Source organism: Myotis daubentonii, chromosome 9, assembly GCF_963259705.1.
Source record: "Myotis daubentonii chromosome 9, mMyoDau2.1, whole genome shotgun sequence".
In the NCBI taxonomy this organism is placed as follows: Eukaryota; Metazoa; Chordata; class Mammalia; order Chiroptera; family Vespertilionidae; genus Myotis; species Myotis daubentonii.
In genome coordinates, this window is record NC_081848.1 from 10020165 (window position 1) to 10038023 (window position 17859).

General features: G+C 36.7%; 1 protein-coding gene across 3 annotated transcripts in view; it reads left to right on the forward strand.

Moving 5' to 3' along the window:
- Window positions 1-17859, forward strand: part of DYNC2H1 (dynein cytoplasmic 2 heavy chain 1) — a 305024-nt gene that overhangs the window by 37603 nt on the left and 249562 nt on the right. For all 3 annotated transcript variants that reach the window (XM_059707923.1, XM_059707921.1, XM_059707922.1), the window contains exons 21-29: window positions 1589-1738; window positions 3516-3721; window positions 4664-4819; window positions 4909-5023; window positions 5176-5346; window positions 6861-7243; window positions 8852-8984; window positions 9082-9199; window positions 15886-15998. In XM_059707923.1, coding sequence (XP_059563906.1) covers window positions 1589-1738; window positions 3516-3721; window positions 4664-4819; window positions 4909-5023; window positions 5176-5346; window positions 6861-7243; window positions 8852-8984; window positions 9082-9199; window positions 15886-15998 — 1545 coding nt within the window. The remainder of the gene's footprint in view (window positions 1-1588; window positions 1739-3515; window positions 3722-4663; window positions 4820-4908; window positions 5024-5175; window positions 5347-6860; window positions 7244-8851; window positions 8985-9081; window positions 9200-15885; window positions 15999-17859) is intronic.

The following is a 17859-nucleotide window of genomic DNA, read 5'->3' on the forward strand; positions in this document are numbered from 1 at the left end:
AACAATGAAAAAATGCTTATTATTGGCTTCAGAAAAATTTTCAGTGTATTTTATGATGTGGATTGTTAGAATAAGACTAAATTTAAATAATTGATGCTGCTACTTCAAGGGTTGTAATTTTAGCATGGTAAAATGTAAAGTTAGAGCTGAATGAGAAACACACACACACACACACACACACACACAATGGAGGAGCTCATAATTAGAGACAAAGATAACAGAGTGGTAAAGATTTATAACAACATATCCAGAAAGGTAGAGTCCAGAAGAGGCAAGCCAAAGTTTTATAAAAATTATTATGGATGATTTTAGTTATGTTTAGAGGAAGGAGGAGAAATAATTCAAATCAGAATACAAAATTTATGTGTCCCTACTATGTGTTAGACTTAAAATTGAGAGTTTAAGGGTGAGTAAAGTAATATATCTTCATGGTGGGAGGAATTACAACATTTTTTATGATATATAAGGCTTAATGGTATAAATGAGGGTTTAAAGGCAAATAAAACAATGTATTTGTCTAGTAGAAGGAATTACCTAAAGAAGGAATGGAATTATGAGTGGCAGTTAATGAAAGCACAGAGGCACTCACTCGTTTGCTTATTTGACAGATATGTATGGGTCGCTAGATGTATTCCAGGCTTTGTGCTAGGAGTAGGGATTGCAGCTGTGAACATGCTCTGTTCTCATGGAATGCACATTCATGTGTGGGGGAAGAGAGGGGAGAGGGAAAGGGAGGAGAAGAAGAGGGAGAGGAGAAAATGGGGAGAAGGAGCAGGAGAAGTGAAAGAGCAAGCATGCTCAACTGGGTAGGTGGTCCTGAGAGACCTTCTCAGACAGATGACATTTGAACTGAGACCTGGAAGATAAGCAGCAAACAAACCAGGCTGAGATTTTGAGGCAGATCATTCTAAGCAAATATTGTCTATTATGTTAGCACAGTGATTAAAAAAATCTTCCTATGGATATTATTGCTTTGTTCATTAGTAAAAGTACAGTATTAATTTATAGGACACTTGTTTTATAGTGCTTTAAAAAACTTAAGCACTTCAAGCAGTTTAGCACCTATTCCTATACCTGGACCATTGAACAAATTGCTAACTGCATGACTCAGGACATTTCGAGTAGAAACAGAATGCAGGAGCTTGATTTTACTTGTTCAGTTGTCAGTTTCTTAAGTACCCCTTTTCAGGGCTTTTCTTTCTTTATTAAGTAGGACATTTAATTAACTTATATTCTTAGGTAATCACTAACTTTAGTTATTTTAGAAACCTTTTTAGCATTTTCTTATGTATACAACATTTATAATAACAACTTTACTTTGAATAGCTATAGTATTATCTTTATGGATTTACAGTTTTATTCAGCCTCATGTTACCACTTTTAGTCTACTTTTTAAATTTCTAATGTCAGGCTGTCTTAGTTCAGTTTGTATATAATAATAATAAATAAACATTATAAATTTATATCCAGGAATTTAACAAATTATTTAAAAGCAAATCTTGATTTTTAAAAAGCAAATCATGAAATAAAAATTAAAATGAATGGAATTAAAAAAGTGATAAGTTTTTTTCATTTCTTTGACCTTTAGATTTTGCCTTTATTTCAAGAAGCTGAAGATAAAAACAGACTTTTACGAACTGTGGCAGGCGGAGGTTTAGAAACAATTAGCAATCTGAAGGCTAAGTGGGATAAATTTGAGTTGATGATGGAAAGCCACCAACTTATGATTAAAGATCAGGTAAGATCCTTTTAGTCATTTTCTTAAAATGGAAACTTAATTTTTTCTCACAAGATTTCTTGCATTGTAGTTCAAGTTTATAAGAATTTTATATTGCTGATTAAATTGACTCCCTCAGTATTTCTATATAATGAAACACTTTATGATGATCTTTTCACGTAGTTTATCTTCACTTACTGCCATTCAAGAATACATGTAATGTTATTTTTATACTTTCTTATGAATTAACTAGGGGCCCGGTGCACGAAATTCGTGCACTGGGTGTGTGTGGGGAGGGGAGTGTCCCTCAGCCCAGCCTGACCCCTCTCACATACTGGGAGCCCTCAGGCGTTGACCCCCATCACCCTCCAATCGCAGGATCGGCCCCTTGCCCAGGCCTGATGCCTCGGCCAGAGGCGTAGACCCCCATCACCCTCCGATCGCCTGATCGGCCCCTTGCCCAGGCCTGACGCCTCTGCCAGAGGTGTCAGGCTTGGACAGGGGGCCCCCATCTTCCCCTGATCACTGGTTCTGGCCCCCGCCCAGGCCTGAGGCCTCTGGCCCAGGAATCATGCCTGGGCAGGGGACCCCCATCTCCCTCTGATCGCTTGCTCCACCCCCCGCCCAAGCCTGACGCCCCTGACCCAGGCTTCAGGCCTGGGCAAGGGGACCATCATATCCCCCCAATCCCCGGCTCCGCCCCCCGCCCAGGCCTGATGCCTCGGCCAGAGGAGTTGACCCTCATCACCCTCCGATCACCAATCACCGGATCGGCCCCTTGACCAGGCCTGAGGCCTCCGGCAGAGGTGTCAGGCCTGGGCAGGGGACCCGCAGCTCCCCGCGGTTGCAGGCTCCGCGCCTGCCCAGGCCTAACACCTCTGGCTTAGGCGTCTGGCCCGGGCAGCAGGGACCCACAGCTGCAGCGGCCCCGCGATCGTGGGCTTCGCTTTAGGCCCAGGCAAGGGACCCCTAGCTCCTGGGACTGCCAGCTTCGACCGTGCCCAGCTCCCATCGCTGGCTCCACCCCTACTTCCTGCTATCACTGGCCAGGGCGGAAAAGGCACCTGATTCTCCGATCATGGCTGGGGGGCCGCCTTTGTCCTGCCCCCCAGCTCTTAGCTCCCCCCTGGGTTTCCAATCACTGTCAGTGGCAGGGGGCTTCTTCCTGCTTTCCCTTTCGCCTCCCTGCATTGTGCCTACATATGCAAATTAACCGCCATCTTGTTGGCAGTTAACTGCCAATCTTAGTTGGCAGTTAACTGCCAATCATAGTTGGCAGTTAATTTGCATATAGCCCTGATTAGCCAATGAAAAGGGTATCGTCGTACGCCAATTACCATTTTTCTCTTTTATTAGATAGGATTTGTTTCTGCTGTGTATGGTATCTGTTAAGGGTACAACCTGGACGTTGTACATATCTATTGCACTCATATCCCATTGACCAGAATTTAATCTTATGCCCTTTAGTTGTATGGGAGATTGGGAAAGGCCCTCAGGTAGAACAAGTGGCACTCATTAAACAACCTTTTTTTTTTAAAATCACATTAGCTTTTTGCTAATGGTTGCTGTTAATCACATGAATGATTTCCTAATGTTGATGTTTGTGAACTATCTCTTAATTTAAATTTGTGGTCTAATTTTATGCATCTGAATTATTTTTTTACACTTGAATTAATTAAAAATCACTTGAAATGTTAGTATTGATATTTTTCACTTAAATAGAAAATAGAAATAAAAATGTGAAAATAAAGTGAGATTTTACTCTGAATTAAATTATATAAACTCTTTTGGCTTATAGATTGAAGTGATGAAAGGAAATGTGAAATCACGTCTTCAGATCTATTATCAAGAATTGGAAAAATTTAAAGCTCGTTGGGACCAACTAAAGCCCGGCGATGATGTTATTGAAACTGGCCAGCAAAATACCCTCGATGAAAGTGCAAAGTTAATAAAAGAGAAGAAAGTTGAGTTTGATGATCTTGAAGTCATAAGAAAAAAGCTGGTGTATGTTTTTTTTTCTTTAAAATTGATAGTACTCATTTGAAAAAAATCTTATATATTAAGTTAGTAATTTTCTTATATCTGTTATCTTTGTCTTTCCTTATAAATTTCAATAGTTTAAGATACAAATAATAAGTGATCATGCTACTGCTTTCCTAGGAGTTGTGGTTAGATTATAAAAGGATACTAAAAGAAAAGCAAATTCTAGTTAGGTCTAAAAATAGAACAGAAAATTAAATTTATTGAAAAGTTAAAGTAGGGAGTTGGAATACTTACTTTCTGTGATCTCATTTTTTTTAAAGGAATATATAAAATGAATGGTAAATTACTTTCAGGGCTCAGAGGGAAAAAATAAACCTAGTAAAATAATAAAAAGAGACCTCAAATTAAAAATTTATTATGTTATAATGATACAAAGTATTAAATTTGAGCATTGTTTTATTTTTGATTATTTAGGCAAATGTAGCCATAAACTAATTGCTTTCATAGGTGAGTAGAAGTTTTAGTATCACATTTATTAAATGGTTTTACACCAATTAAATGAAGGATATCTTATATTCTAAAAGCTAACCCTTTCAATTGAGAATATTCTCATATTAATCCGTAAATATATACAATTATGAATGTAAATTACATATTACATAACATATAATGCACATAAAATATATTTATATATGGTACCAACTTTGCTTTGACTCCCTTGTAAAAAATGCATATTAATGAATTTAGAAAAGATCATGCCTAAGTAAAAGCTCATGCCAACTTTAATTCTCAGGTAAAGTTGGCATAGTCTTCCACTGTGTACCTCCACTATCAAACACACAAGCTTACACACACACACACACACACACACACACACACACACACACAGAATACAGTTAAATAATGATATTTAACAATTTTCCTTCTTTTAAAATTTAATGATATTTCATTATTTTTTAATAGTGATGATTGCCAGCATTTTGGACTAGAAGAGCCTAACTTCTCTTTGGCATACAGCATTTCTAAAGACATTGAGAGCTGTGCACAAATTTGGGCTCTTTATGAGGAGTTTCAGCAAGGATTTCAGGAAATGGCCAATGAAGATTGGATTACTTTTCGGTTTGATTCATAAATAATATTTAGATTTTTATGATTTGGTAGTGCTTTTTGGGATGTAAGTTTTAAGGTGTGTTTCTGGTATTTTATAGGACTAAGACGTATCTGTTTGAGGAATTTTTGATGACTTGGCATGACAAATTAAGAAAAGCTGAAGAACATTCAGTAATGACCGTGAAATTACAATCAGAAGTTGACAAATATAAAGTAAGATAGTTTTACTCATTCTATATAAAAATTATCTTTTTATTATGTAGTAACAAGATGAATAATTAAATTTTTATACCTAATAGTAAATACAAATTTGCATTTTGCTCATATATGTATACATGCATCTTTTTTTTCCCCTTTTTTAACAGATGGTAATTCCTATCTTGAAATATGTGCGAGGGGAACATCTTTCTCCAGACCATTGGCTTGACCTTTTTCGTCTACTTGGCTTTCCTAGGGGGACTAGTCTAGAGAAATTACTGTTTGGTGATCTTCTCAGATTAGCTGATACAATTGTTGCCAAAGCTTCAGACCTTAAAGTAAGAATCACTTTCATAAATATCTTACATATCCGACCTTTTTAGCATGTGATTTTGCTTTATATTTGGTTATTTAATAAAAAAGCAAGTTAAATTTTTTTCTTCCCTTTAAGTAGTGACAATGTTCCATTATTCCATCATTCTTTCAGTAGCAGTACATCTGAATATATCTAGCACCGTATATGAGAGTACAGAAACAATAATATAAACCTCTTATTTGAGAGAAAAATATATGAAATAAAAATGTCTTACTTTAAAAAGGGAGTCAGCTTTAATAAAAAAATAAAATACAAATTATTTTACATGTAATACATTTAAAGTCATGGGATATATTATAAACAAAAGGTAAGGGATACAAAAATTAATGGAGTCAAACCCACAGCCAATTTGCCACTCAGATTTAGAAAAGGTTTCAGGTAAAAGTAAAACTTGTCATAATTCTATCATAAGTGGCAGACTTTCTATGTTTTGTTCTGCCCATTCAATCTATATATATAAAAGCCTAAGTGACCGTTATGACCGAACGACCAGTCAGCCAGTCGCTATGATGCGTACTGACCACCAGGGGGCAGATGCTCAATGCAGGCAGGAGCTGCCCCCTGGTGGCCAGTGTGCTCCTACAGCCAACCTCCCACAGTCTCTCCCCCCTGTTGGCTGCCCCCCCCCCCCGCCCCCCCGATAGGTCCCTATCGGGTGACCAGCCAGCCAACCTCCCGGGGTTCCTCACCTCGGCTGGCCAGCCCCCTGATAGGCCTCTATTGCTGGCCAGGCCGAGAGACCCTAACCGTGCACAAATTCGTGCACTGGGCCTCTAGTATAAAAATAAAAGGACTCCTGATGTCAAATTGATCTATTTCCTATCTAAAATGTATGTTTGTTGATAACCCTGGAACATATTTAGATATTCGTGAGGTTATAAATGCGACTGCTGTAGAAGATAAATCAGGATGGTTGCTAATCACTTTAGATGTATCAGAACTTACACTTAAGTTACATACAATGTCTGAGGCATGCAAAACTTTAAATCTGATTGTTTTGTATTTTGTGATGGATGCTTGAATTTTCTTTAAAAAAATTTTTTTTTATTGATTTCATAGAGGCAGGGAGAGGGGGAGAGAGAGAAACATCAGTGATGAGAGAGAATCATGGATTGGCTGTCTCCTGCCTATTGGGGTGGAGCCTGCAACCTGGGCATGTGCCGTTGACTGGAATTGAACCTGGGACCCTTCAGTTTGCAGGCCGATGCTCTACCCACTGAGCCAAACCAGTTAGGCAATGCTTGAATTTTCTGTTTTTCTTGTTTAGAAGTGGAAAACATAAGGTGCAGAACTTTAACCATGTGAACCTGGGTACTTTGTATCTGATATTCATGGATACATTAGCCAGTAATTCTCTTTTACCCTCTAAAATATATCCACTGAAAAATATATCATCTTATAAATTACACTTCTTACAATTTATTTATGTGATAATTAATGTTGAAGTAATAAACATGGATATTTTGTGTTTAATAGGATTTAAATAGTCGGGCACATGGTGAAGTTACAATCAGAGAAGCTTTACGTGAACTTGATCTTTGGGGAGTTGGAGCAGTGTTTACATTGACTGATTATGAAGACAGCCAAAAACGAACCATCAAGCTGATTAAAGACTGGAAAGATATAGTAAATCAAGTTGGAGATAATAGATGCCTTCTTCAGTCCTTAAAGGATTCTCCTTATTATAAAGGATTTGAAGATAAAGTGTCAATTTGGGAAAGAAAACTTGCACAGTTAGATGAGTACCTGCAGAATTTAAACCATATTCAGAGGAAGTGGGTGTATTTGGAGCCCATTTTTGGCCGTGGAGCGTTGCCAAAAGAACAGGCACGCTTCAATAGAGTGGATGAAGATTTTAGGTCAGTACAACTACCTAAGACATAGACACATATGGCAGTTTTTATTCATATTATAAGGTGTTTAATGCAAGTAATTACTTTTTCATTATTAGAATCATCTGTGTATTCCAATTCTTTCTCTATGGTTATATAGCTATTTCTGAGCAGCTATTTTCTCTCATTCAGCCATGTGCTTCCTGGACTATTTTGAACTCGTTTCTGTTTCTTTCTCTCTCTCTCTCTCTCTCTCTCTCTCTCTCTCTCTCTCTCTCTATATATATATATATATATATATATATATATATATATATATATATATATATATATAATATTTCCTTGAGTCACCAAGTCACAACTTTGCTATTGTAAATTTATTGGGCATTTTTCTTATCTCTGACTAGTATTTAATAGCGTTAAGCAATTTTTTTTTTTCTTATAGAGTTTCTTCTCTTGGCTTCTGTGACGCTGTGCTTTCCTGTTTCCGCCTGTCTCTCTGGTTCTGCTCCTAGTTCCTAGTGCTGAGCCCTCTCAAAACATTGAGATGTAGACATCTCCAGCTTTCAGCCTTAGGTTCTTTTCTCACTCTGTTTTCTCCTTTTATTTCCTGATGTCTTCTCAACCTCTATATTAAGCCCATATTTCTTTTCTGAGAAATATCAGAATTAAAATGATGAGTATATCCCTTTCCCACAGATATTTTCTCTTTTAGATTCTGTGTCAATAAATGGTACCACCTAAAGGCTCAAAGCAGAAATAGAATGGACATCTTTGATAACTCATGCCTTTTTCAAATCTATTAAATTAGCAAATTTAACCCAATTAATTCACTTACTATAGTTTAATATGCCCTTTATATTTCTACTTTTAAAATTTTATTCTAAAGCACTTTTGTTGTCACTAACTTTAAGTACTGCCTAACCTTCTGACTTATTCTTGTCATTGCTTAACAAGTTTTTCATACAACAGCCAGAATAATTTTTTAAAAAGTGAAGTTTCATCATTTCTTTCCTTTGTTGCTTTAAGTAAACTTTAAAATGGTTTCCTTTTGCTCTAAGGATGAAAAATGATCTGCCCCCTGTCCATTTCTCTACCTTTTCTCATGCTGTTCTCCTTTCCGCATTCGTGCCTCGAGCCTGTCGCTTCTCAGACATTCCAAGCTGCTTTCCAGGATCTTTGCCAGAAACGGTTTCCCTCGTCATCACCGATTTCTCTTTTTATTCATCATCTCAGCTTAAATTACTTCCTCCGAGAAGCTATAGAGTTTGCCTATTAGCCACTTTACTAGTACTTTGTAATTTCCTTTTTAGCAGTTATTATAACTTTATTGAAGTGTTATGAGAAATTATTTAACGTTTTTCTCTGTCACTAGCCTAATAGCTCCATGATGTGGGGCTTAATGTTTGTTTAGCGAATAAATGAAATGAAAGAATTTGCAGTATGGGAAGTTAAAAATGGTAATGGGGTATTATTAATTTTAGCAATATTTATTAGCAGCATAATTATGTGTTGGTGTTGTATAGGGTTATCTATAGTTTGTGTTTGTTTTAAGCAGGTTAATAAATATCTCAATATATGTCAGCCAAAAAACTTAAAATAGATGTGAAAATGACTGTTATTTTCTTTGCTTAGATCAATAATGACTGACATCAAGAAAGACAACAGAGTTACAACGTTAACTACTCATGCAGGAATCAGAAATTGTCTACTGAAAATACTTGATCAGCTACAAAGATGTCAGAAATCATTAAATGAATTTTTGGAGGCATGTTTTTAAAAAATATTTATGTAATAAATTGTAAACTACTTAACAGTAATTTTTTGAAAAGAAAAGGTTATTTTTTTTGTTTTACTTTTATTAGGAAAAACGCTCAGCATTTCCAAGATTTTATTTTATTGGTGATGATGACTTGTTAGAAATATTGGGCCAGTCTACCAATCCTTCAGTAATTCAGTCTCACCTTAAGAAACTGTTTGCTGGTAAGATTCAACATTTATTCAACCGATATTTATTGAGTTTCAACTATCTGCCAGACATAATGTTAGACTCTTAGATAGACTATTGAATAAAATACAGCTCATACACACAAACAACTTATAGTTTAGTAGGGGAGCTAAATTAGTAAGTTGATAAATATAGTATGACAGTTCCCATGGTCAATATAAGTAAATGGCATTATATCTGCATCTATGAAGGCATTTAGGTCAGTTTTGGGACATCATAAAGAAAGTGACTTCTAACATGAGACTGAAGAATGTATACTAGTAGGTGTTAGCTAGAAGAAAGATGGGGAGGCAGGGGGAATAGGTTCTGCAGAGGCTTGGAAGTGAAGGAGAACATGTCCCTTCATTACTGAGTTCAAGATCTCCTGAATGATATCCAAGTGGAGATTTTTAATAGGCAATTATTGTCAGCAAAGATACCTGGGATGGAGATGTAAACTTAGGAGTTATTTGTATATAGATAATAACCACTCTATGAAAATAGGTAAGATTACTTGAAAAAAAGTGTAGAGTAATAGTGCCATATTCTTTGACATTGTTGAGTCAGTTTTGCTGGGTAATTGCAAATGGAATTGCTTTGCTGCAAAAATAATGATGATTATTTTTTTCTTAAAATATTTCATTTTTTTAGAAAAGAGTCATATTTTTCAAATTAACTTTAAGAAATAAAAATTTTTCTTCATTTTTACCTATAATTAGGGATCAGCAAATTATAGACCGACAGGCCAAATCTGGCTCACTGCCAGTTTCTTTTTAAGTTATAACTTTTTTTTTATTCTTTATTGTTGAAAGTATTACATATGTTCCCTTTTTACCCCCATTGACCCCCTCCAGGCCACCCTGACCCCTAGGCCCAAGCCTTCAGCACCCTATTGTCTGTGTCCGTGGGTTATGCATATATGCATACAAGGTATTTGGTTGATTACCTCCCACCCATCCACCCTCCCCCGCCTTCCCTCTGAGATTCTGCACTGTTCCATGCTTCCGTGTCTCTGAATCCACTTTGTTCATCAGCTTATTTTGTTACTTAGATTCCACATATGAGTGCTATCATGTGATACTTTCTCTTACTAACTTATTTCATTTAGCATGGTACTCTCTAGGTCCCTTATGCTGTCTCAAAGGTTAAGAGATTCTTCTTTTTTACAGCTGCATAGTATTCCATGGTATAAATGTACCACAACTCTTTTATCCACTCCTCTACTGATGAGCACTTGGGCTGTTTCCAGATCTTAGCTATTGTCAATTGTGCTGTTATGAACATAGTGGTGCTTCGGGTTTCTTAGGATATATTCCTATAAGAGGGATCACTGGGTCAAATGGCAGTTCCATATTTAATTATTTGAGGACGTTCCATAATGTTTTCCATAACGGTTGCACAGTCTGCATTCCCATCAGCAGTGTACTAGGGTTCCCTTTTCTCCACATCCTTGCCAGCACTTGTCATTTGTTAATTTGTTGATGGTAGCCATTCTGACAGGTGTGAGGTGATACCTTATTGTTGTTTTAATTTTCATCTCTCTGATGATCAGTGACTTTGAACATTTTTCATATGCATTTTGACCATCTGTATGTCCTCTTTGGAGAGGTGTCTATTTAGGTCCTTTGCCAATTTTTTAATTGGATTATTTGTTTCCCTTCTTTTAAGTTGAATGAGTTCCTTATATATTTTGGGTATTAATCCTTTATCATATGTGTCATTGCTGAATATGTTCTCTCATACAGTGGTCTCTCTTGTTTTATGGATGGTATCTTTTGCTGTGCAGAGCTTTTAATTTTGATGTAGTCCTATTTGTTTATTTTCTCCTTAGTTTCCTTTGCCCTAGGAGATATATCTGTAAACATATTGCTATGAGAGATGTCTAGGATTTTGCTGTCTATGGTTTCTTCTAGGATTTTTATGGTTTCACAAGTTACATTTAAGTCTTTTATCCATTTTGAGTTTATTCTTGTGTATGGTTTAAGTTGGTGGTCTAGTTTCCATTTTTGCATGTATCTGTCCAATTTTCCCAGCACCATTTATTGAAGAGACTGTCTTGACTCCATTGTATACTCTTGCCTCCTTTGTCAAATATTAATTGAGTGTAATGATTGGGGTTGATTTCTGGGTTCTCTGTCTGTCCCATTGATCTACATGCCCGTTCTTATGCCAGTACCAGGCTGTTTTGATTACGGTGACTTTGTAGTATAACTTGAAATCTGGTATTGTGATTCTTCCAACTTTGTTCTTCTTTCTCAGGATTGCTGCAGCTATTTGGGGTCTATTTGATTACATATAAATTTTTGGAGTATTTGTTCTAGGTCTGTGAAATATGCTGTTGGTATTTTAATACGGATTGCATTGAATCTGTAGATTGCCTTGTGTAGTATGGACATTTTAATGATGTTGATTCTACCAGTTCATGAACACACTATATTCTTGCAATTGTTTATATCTTCTATCTCTTTTTTCAACGCCCTGTAGTTTTCTGAGTATAGGTCTTTGGCCTCCTTGATTAAGTTTATTCCTAAGTACCATAATTTTTTTTTTTTTTGCAGTGGTAAATAGGATTGTTTTTTAAGTTTCTCTTTCTGTGAGTTCATTATTAGTGTATACAAAAGCCATCAATTTTTGGGTGTTGATTTTGTATACTGCTACATTGCCAAATTCATTTATTAAATCTAGTAGTTTTTTTGGTGGATTCTTTAGGGTTTTCTATGTACAATATCATGTCATCTACAAATAATGACAGTTTTATTTCTTCTTTACCAATTTGGCTACCTTTTATTTATTCTTCTTGTCTGATCGCTATGACTAGCACTTCCAGTAATATCTATATATAAGAGCCTAAGTGGCTGTTATGACCTGTTGACCGAATGACCAGTTGACCGGTTGCTATGATGCCCACTGACCACCAGAGGCCAGACGCTCAACGCAGGAGCTACCACCTGGTGGTCAGTGCACTCACACAGCCAACCTCCCATGGCTGGCCAATCTCCCACAGTCCCTCCCCCCAGCTGGCCGGCATCAATTGGCCCTAATTGGGACTGGGCAAGATGGCCTCAATCAGCTCTAATTGCTGGCCAGGCCGAGGGACTCCACCAATGCACGAATTTGTGCACTGGGCCTCTAGTGTTGAATAAGAATGGTGAAAGTGGGCATCCCTGTCTTATTCTTGTTCTTAGATGAAATGTTTTTAGTTTTTGCCCATTAAGTATGATGTTGGCTTTAGGTTTGACATATATAAACTTCCCTCTCAGGACTGCTTTTGTTGAGTCTTAGAGATTCTACTTAGCCTCCATGTGTTTGAGTGTTTTGGGGTGTTTTTACTGTAGTTGCTTTCTAATTTCATTCCACTGTGATCTGAGAAGCTGTTTGATGTGATTGTAGTCTTCTTAAACTTGTAAAGACTTGTTTTGTGTCCTAACATGTGGTCTATCTTTGTGAGTGATCCATGTGTAATTGAGAAGAATGTATATTCTGCTGCTTTGGGGTGAAATGTTCTATAAATGTCAATTAAATCCATTTGATCCAGTGTGTCCTTTAGAGTCAATGTTTTTTTGTTAAGTTTTTGTCTGGAAGATCTATCCAGTGAAGTCAGAAGGGTGTTAAAGTCCCCTACTATGACTGTATTGTTGCTGATCTCTCTGTTAAAGTCGTCTAAAAGTTTTTTTTAATATATTTAGTTGCTCCTATATTGGGTGTATAATGTTTACCAGTGTTATATCCTATTGTTGGATTGATCCCTTTAGTATTATGTAGTGACCTTTGTTGTCTCTTGTGGTGGCCTTCATTCCAAAGTCTATTTTGTCCGATATGAGTATTGCTATTCCAGCTTATTTTTCTTTTCCATTTGTATGGACAATTTTTTTCCATCTCTTCACTCTTATCCTGTGTGTCTTTTGTTTTGATGTGGGTCTCTTGTAGACAGCATATAGTTGGGTCATGTTTTTGTATCCATTTAGCTACCCAATGCCTTTTTATTAGAGCATTTAATCCATTTACATTTAGGGTTTTTATTGATAGTTACTTATTTGCTTCCATTTTAAATATGTATATCTAGGTTTCTCTCTCTGTTTCTTCTCATTACAGCAGTCCCTTTTATCATTTCTTGTAAAGCTGGCTTGGTGGCGATGTACTCCTTTAACTTTTTTTTGTCTTTGAAGCTCTTTATTTGACCGTCTATTTTGAATGATGGCCTTGCTAGATAAAGTAATCTTGGTTTCAGATCCTTGTTTCTATTGCCTTGAGTACTTCATGCCATTCCCTTCTGGTCTGTAGAGTTTCTGATGAGAAATCAAGTGTCAGCCTTATCGGAGCTCCTTTGTAGGTAACAGTTTTCTTTTCTCTTGCTGTCTTTAAGATTCTCTCTTTGTCTTTAATTTTTGGCATTTTCATTATGATGTGTCTGGGCGTGGGCCTGTTTGGGTTGTTCTTGCTTGGGGTTCTCTGTGCCCCCTGAACCTGTGTGACCTTTTCCTTTACCAGGTTAGGGAAGTTTTCTGCCAATATTTCTTCAAACACATTCTCTATCCCTTTCTCCCTTTCTGCCTCTTCTGTTACACCAGTTATTCGAATATTGTTATGTTTCACATTGTCCCACAACTCCCTTAAGCTCTCCTCATGTATTTTAATTGTTTTTTTTTCTTTTTGGTTCTCTGATTGATTTTTTTCAACCCTGTTTTCTAATTTACTAATTTGATCCTGAGCTTCCCCTAATCTGCTGTGTATGCCTTCCAATGTGTTCTTTATTTGTGTTTTGTCATTCTTTATTTCTGACTGTTCTTTTTTCATAGTTACTATATCTTTTCTCATGCTGTTGAGCATCTTTACCATCAGATAAATTTCTTATCTCTGTTTCATTTATCTCTTCTTCTGGAGAATTTTCTTGTTCTTTCATTAGGGGGTTGTTTCTTTGTCCCTTCATTTTGGCTGTCTGAGTTTTAACTGTGTATTAGGTAGATCTTATATGCTTCTCAATCTCTAGTGCAGGACAGTGTCAAATGCTGTTTCTAACTAATTAGATCAGGCAAAGACTCAAAGCCTCCGGAGACCGCCTCTGCCTATAGCCTGATAGGATTCTGATTTGGATTGCCCCCAGGCAATTGTCCTCAGGTGTGGCGAGAGTTTTTTTTCAACAAGGTGGGGCAGTTGCTTCTGCCTGTAGGCTAATTGTTATTTTCAGTCTCTTCAGTGACCTCAGGGGAAGGTGTTTTCCAATAGGATGGGTCAACTGTCTTCCCCCTAGGCAGGGCAAATACCTAGCTGGGAAAGATGTCCTCTGCTGCATGAGGGAATGACTCAGCACAGGAAACTGGGGGTGTCTGCCTTCTGAGCTCTAACTTCTTAGTCCCCAATCCTGGCTTCTTCTCACTCAGCTACAGTCCACCCTGCTCTTCTTCTGCCTAAGCACTAGGTGGCTGGCTCCACATGGAATTTTGTATGTTGGCCCTTTAAGAGGCTCCCTGAATTTTTAGCTGTAGCTCCCTAGCAGACAGCAACCCTACTCCTTTTCAAAGCCAGATGTTATATGGGTACCCTTCTTAGTTGTGGTGCTCTCTGCTTGGGGGCCCAGCTTGGGGATTAGATTCTAGAGTTCTCAGTGGCAACCCCCCACAGCTGAGATATCTGTCTGGAACTTTAGTTGCTGTCAGTGGGTGCCAAGCCAGCCCTTTCACGCCTCCGCCCCTCCTACCAGTCTCTATGCAGTCTCCACTTTAGGTCCTCGCATATCAAGTTCTCTCTAGTGAGTCTTCTGTTGATTAGTCAGGAAGTTTTTTGTATTTTAGTTGTAATTCCAGTGTGTTCCTGGGAACGTGTTTGTGCAGCATCCACTTACTCTGCTGCCATTTTTAATCTCTCACTGCCAGTGTTTTTAGAAGGAAATTTTGTTGGAACACTGTCACACTCATAACACTGTCACACTATTGTGTATAGCTGCTTTTATGCTACTAGCACAGATTTGGTTAGTTGATACAGAGAATCATGGCTTGTAGAAACCGAAAATATTTACTCTGGTGCTTTGCAGAAGTATTTATTAACCACTGTCTATATGAAGTTTTAAGATGTTTTTAACTGTGGGCTGTGGGTGGTAGTGGAAAGAGCTCTTGGAATCAGAAGGCTTGCAATCAAGCTCTACCTGTACTATTTATTAGTCAGTTTTAATTAATTGTTACCTCTCTGAAAATTTGAAAATAATAACTTATAGGGTTTTCTGGGATCAAAATTAGTTAATGTATTTAGGCTTTTTGTTGTTGTTAAATATTAAACAAATATTCAAATTTTGGGGAAGGGCAGTCTTATTTGCCCTCCCCCTTTCTCTCATCTTTTTGCCTCAAATCAGTTGAATCATCAGTCTGTATTCTTATGCACTAATTTGTGTCTGACTTTTTTTTCTCACAATGTTTTGAGATACCAACCTTATATTTTATTGTTTTAAATTACTGAATAACATTTCATTGTTTGAATATATCACTGTTTATTCATTTACCTGTTGATGGGCTTGGGTTGTTTCCTCTTGTTGGTTATTAAAAGCTATTGTATTACATTATATGCTAAAATTAACATAATTCTATTGCATTGTCATATTGTTTATGAAGTATATATTATGTGATAACCATATATGATTTCTAATAATCATTTTTAATCATTTTTTATTTAAATTGTTGCTTTTAAAATGTAGGTATTAATAGTGTATGTTTTGATAATGAGTCAAGACATATAATTGCAATGAAATCTTTGGAGGGCGAAGTTGTACCTTTAAAAAATAAAGTTCTTCTATCAAACAATGTAGAGGTAAGTAATTCTTTTTCATGTATGAAAATTAAAAGAATTAAGTGTATGAACTTTATATAAAAATTATTTAGTCAATTTGTAGGGTAAAGTTGGTTAATTTAGAAAATAATTTGTTATTTTGTTTTATTCAGAATGATTTGATATTAAAAGGAATACGGATTTTTAATCTTTGCAAGGCAGTATATAATTATGAAAAGAGCCTTTGCTTCGAGTAAAAAAGACTTGGATAATAATCTTAGCTACAAAACTTATTAGCTATGTGACTTAGAATCTGTTTTCTTATCTGTAAAATGGGAATCTCATTATTTGTTGTAAAGGCTTTCTTTTGAAAATTAAATGAGATAACTGGCTTTAAGCATATTATGTAGTGTTTGGAACATAAGTACTCCATAAGTCTTAGTTCTCTTTTCTTTTATAAATGAGTTGTATGGCCCTGGATGGCACCCTCAGTGGTTAGAGCGTCAGCTCCTGCACTAAAGGCTTGGGTTTGATTCCTGGTCAAGAGCACATACCTGGGTTGCAGGTTCAATCCCCGGCCCCATTTGAGGCGTGTGTGTGAGGCAACCAATCGTTGAGTCTCTCACATTGATGTTTTTCTCTGTCTCTTTCCTCTCTCTGTTTCTCTTCCTCCTCCCCCTCCCATTCACTTACTCTGAAAATCAATGGAAAAAATATCCTTGGTGAGGATTAATAAAAATGAGTTGTATAAGATGATCAAGGTGAATTAGTAAGCTTGCAGCTAGTGCATTTGCAGAATAGCTATAATTAATTGGTTCTTTAGGACTGAGAGTGAATTCTCAAAGGCCTATTACAGGTATATAGCTAAAACCAAATAGCAGTAGATTGCATCACATTAAATTATAATTTTTAGGTTCCAGAATTATTTTCCAACTGAAGTCAAAGGCCATGTCTTATCATGCATGTATCTATACAGTTTAGCCAAAGGATTGTTCCTGATTGGGCCTCAACATTTTATCAGGTGATTGAAAGCACAGAAGTATTTTAAAATAGCGCCCATGGTTGGTAAAGAGTTTTGTTGCTTTCTGCTTTTGTTTTCCTTCCTGTAGTTTTATTGAGACTAGATGAACAGAGAGAGGAAGAGCTTAAGTTTTAGAGCTGGACTAGAGCAAATTTTCCAGCAGAGGAAAACTGAAGTCTGGAAGTGTCTGTGATGATGAGCTTTGCATAGACAAAGTTCTTCACTCTTTTGCTTCAGTGGCTTTGGAGCTGAGTAAAGTATCATACTGTTTTTAATATTGGAAAGAGCTCTAAAGATAAATAGAAAAACTAGAACATAGAGTTAAAGTAAGTAATGAAAAGCTATTTAAGATTGCAGCTTTTACTCTTAGATTTTATTGCAAATGATAGTCTTTGAAAGTTAAGTAAGTAGTGATTCATAAATATTTATTTATTATACTTGTATTTATCATGCACCCCCATGTTTATAGCAGTGTAATTTATAATAGGTAAGATTTAGAAGTTGCTCAGTGTCCATTAGCAGATGAGTGGATAAAAAAGCTGTGGTACATTTACACAATGGAATACTATGCAGCAGTAAAAAAGAAAGAACTCTTACCATTTGCAATAGCAAATAAAGCCAGTCAGAAAAATATAAGTATTACATGACACCTCACTCAGATGTAGAATCTAATGAACAAAATAAACTGACGAACAAAATAGATCCAGAGACATATAATCATGGAACAGACTTTGGAACCTCAGAGGGAAGGCGGAGGAGGGTGGATGGTGGGAAAAGATTAACTAAAGAACTTGTATGCATATACGCATTACCCATGGACACAGACAATAGGTTGGTGAAGGCCTGGGTCGGGGGGGGGTGGGGGGAGTGGGGGAAGGCTAG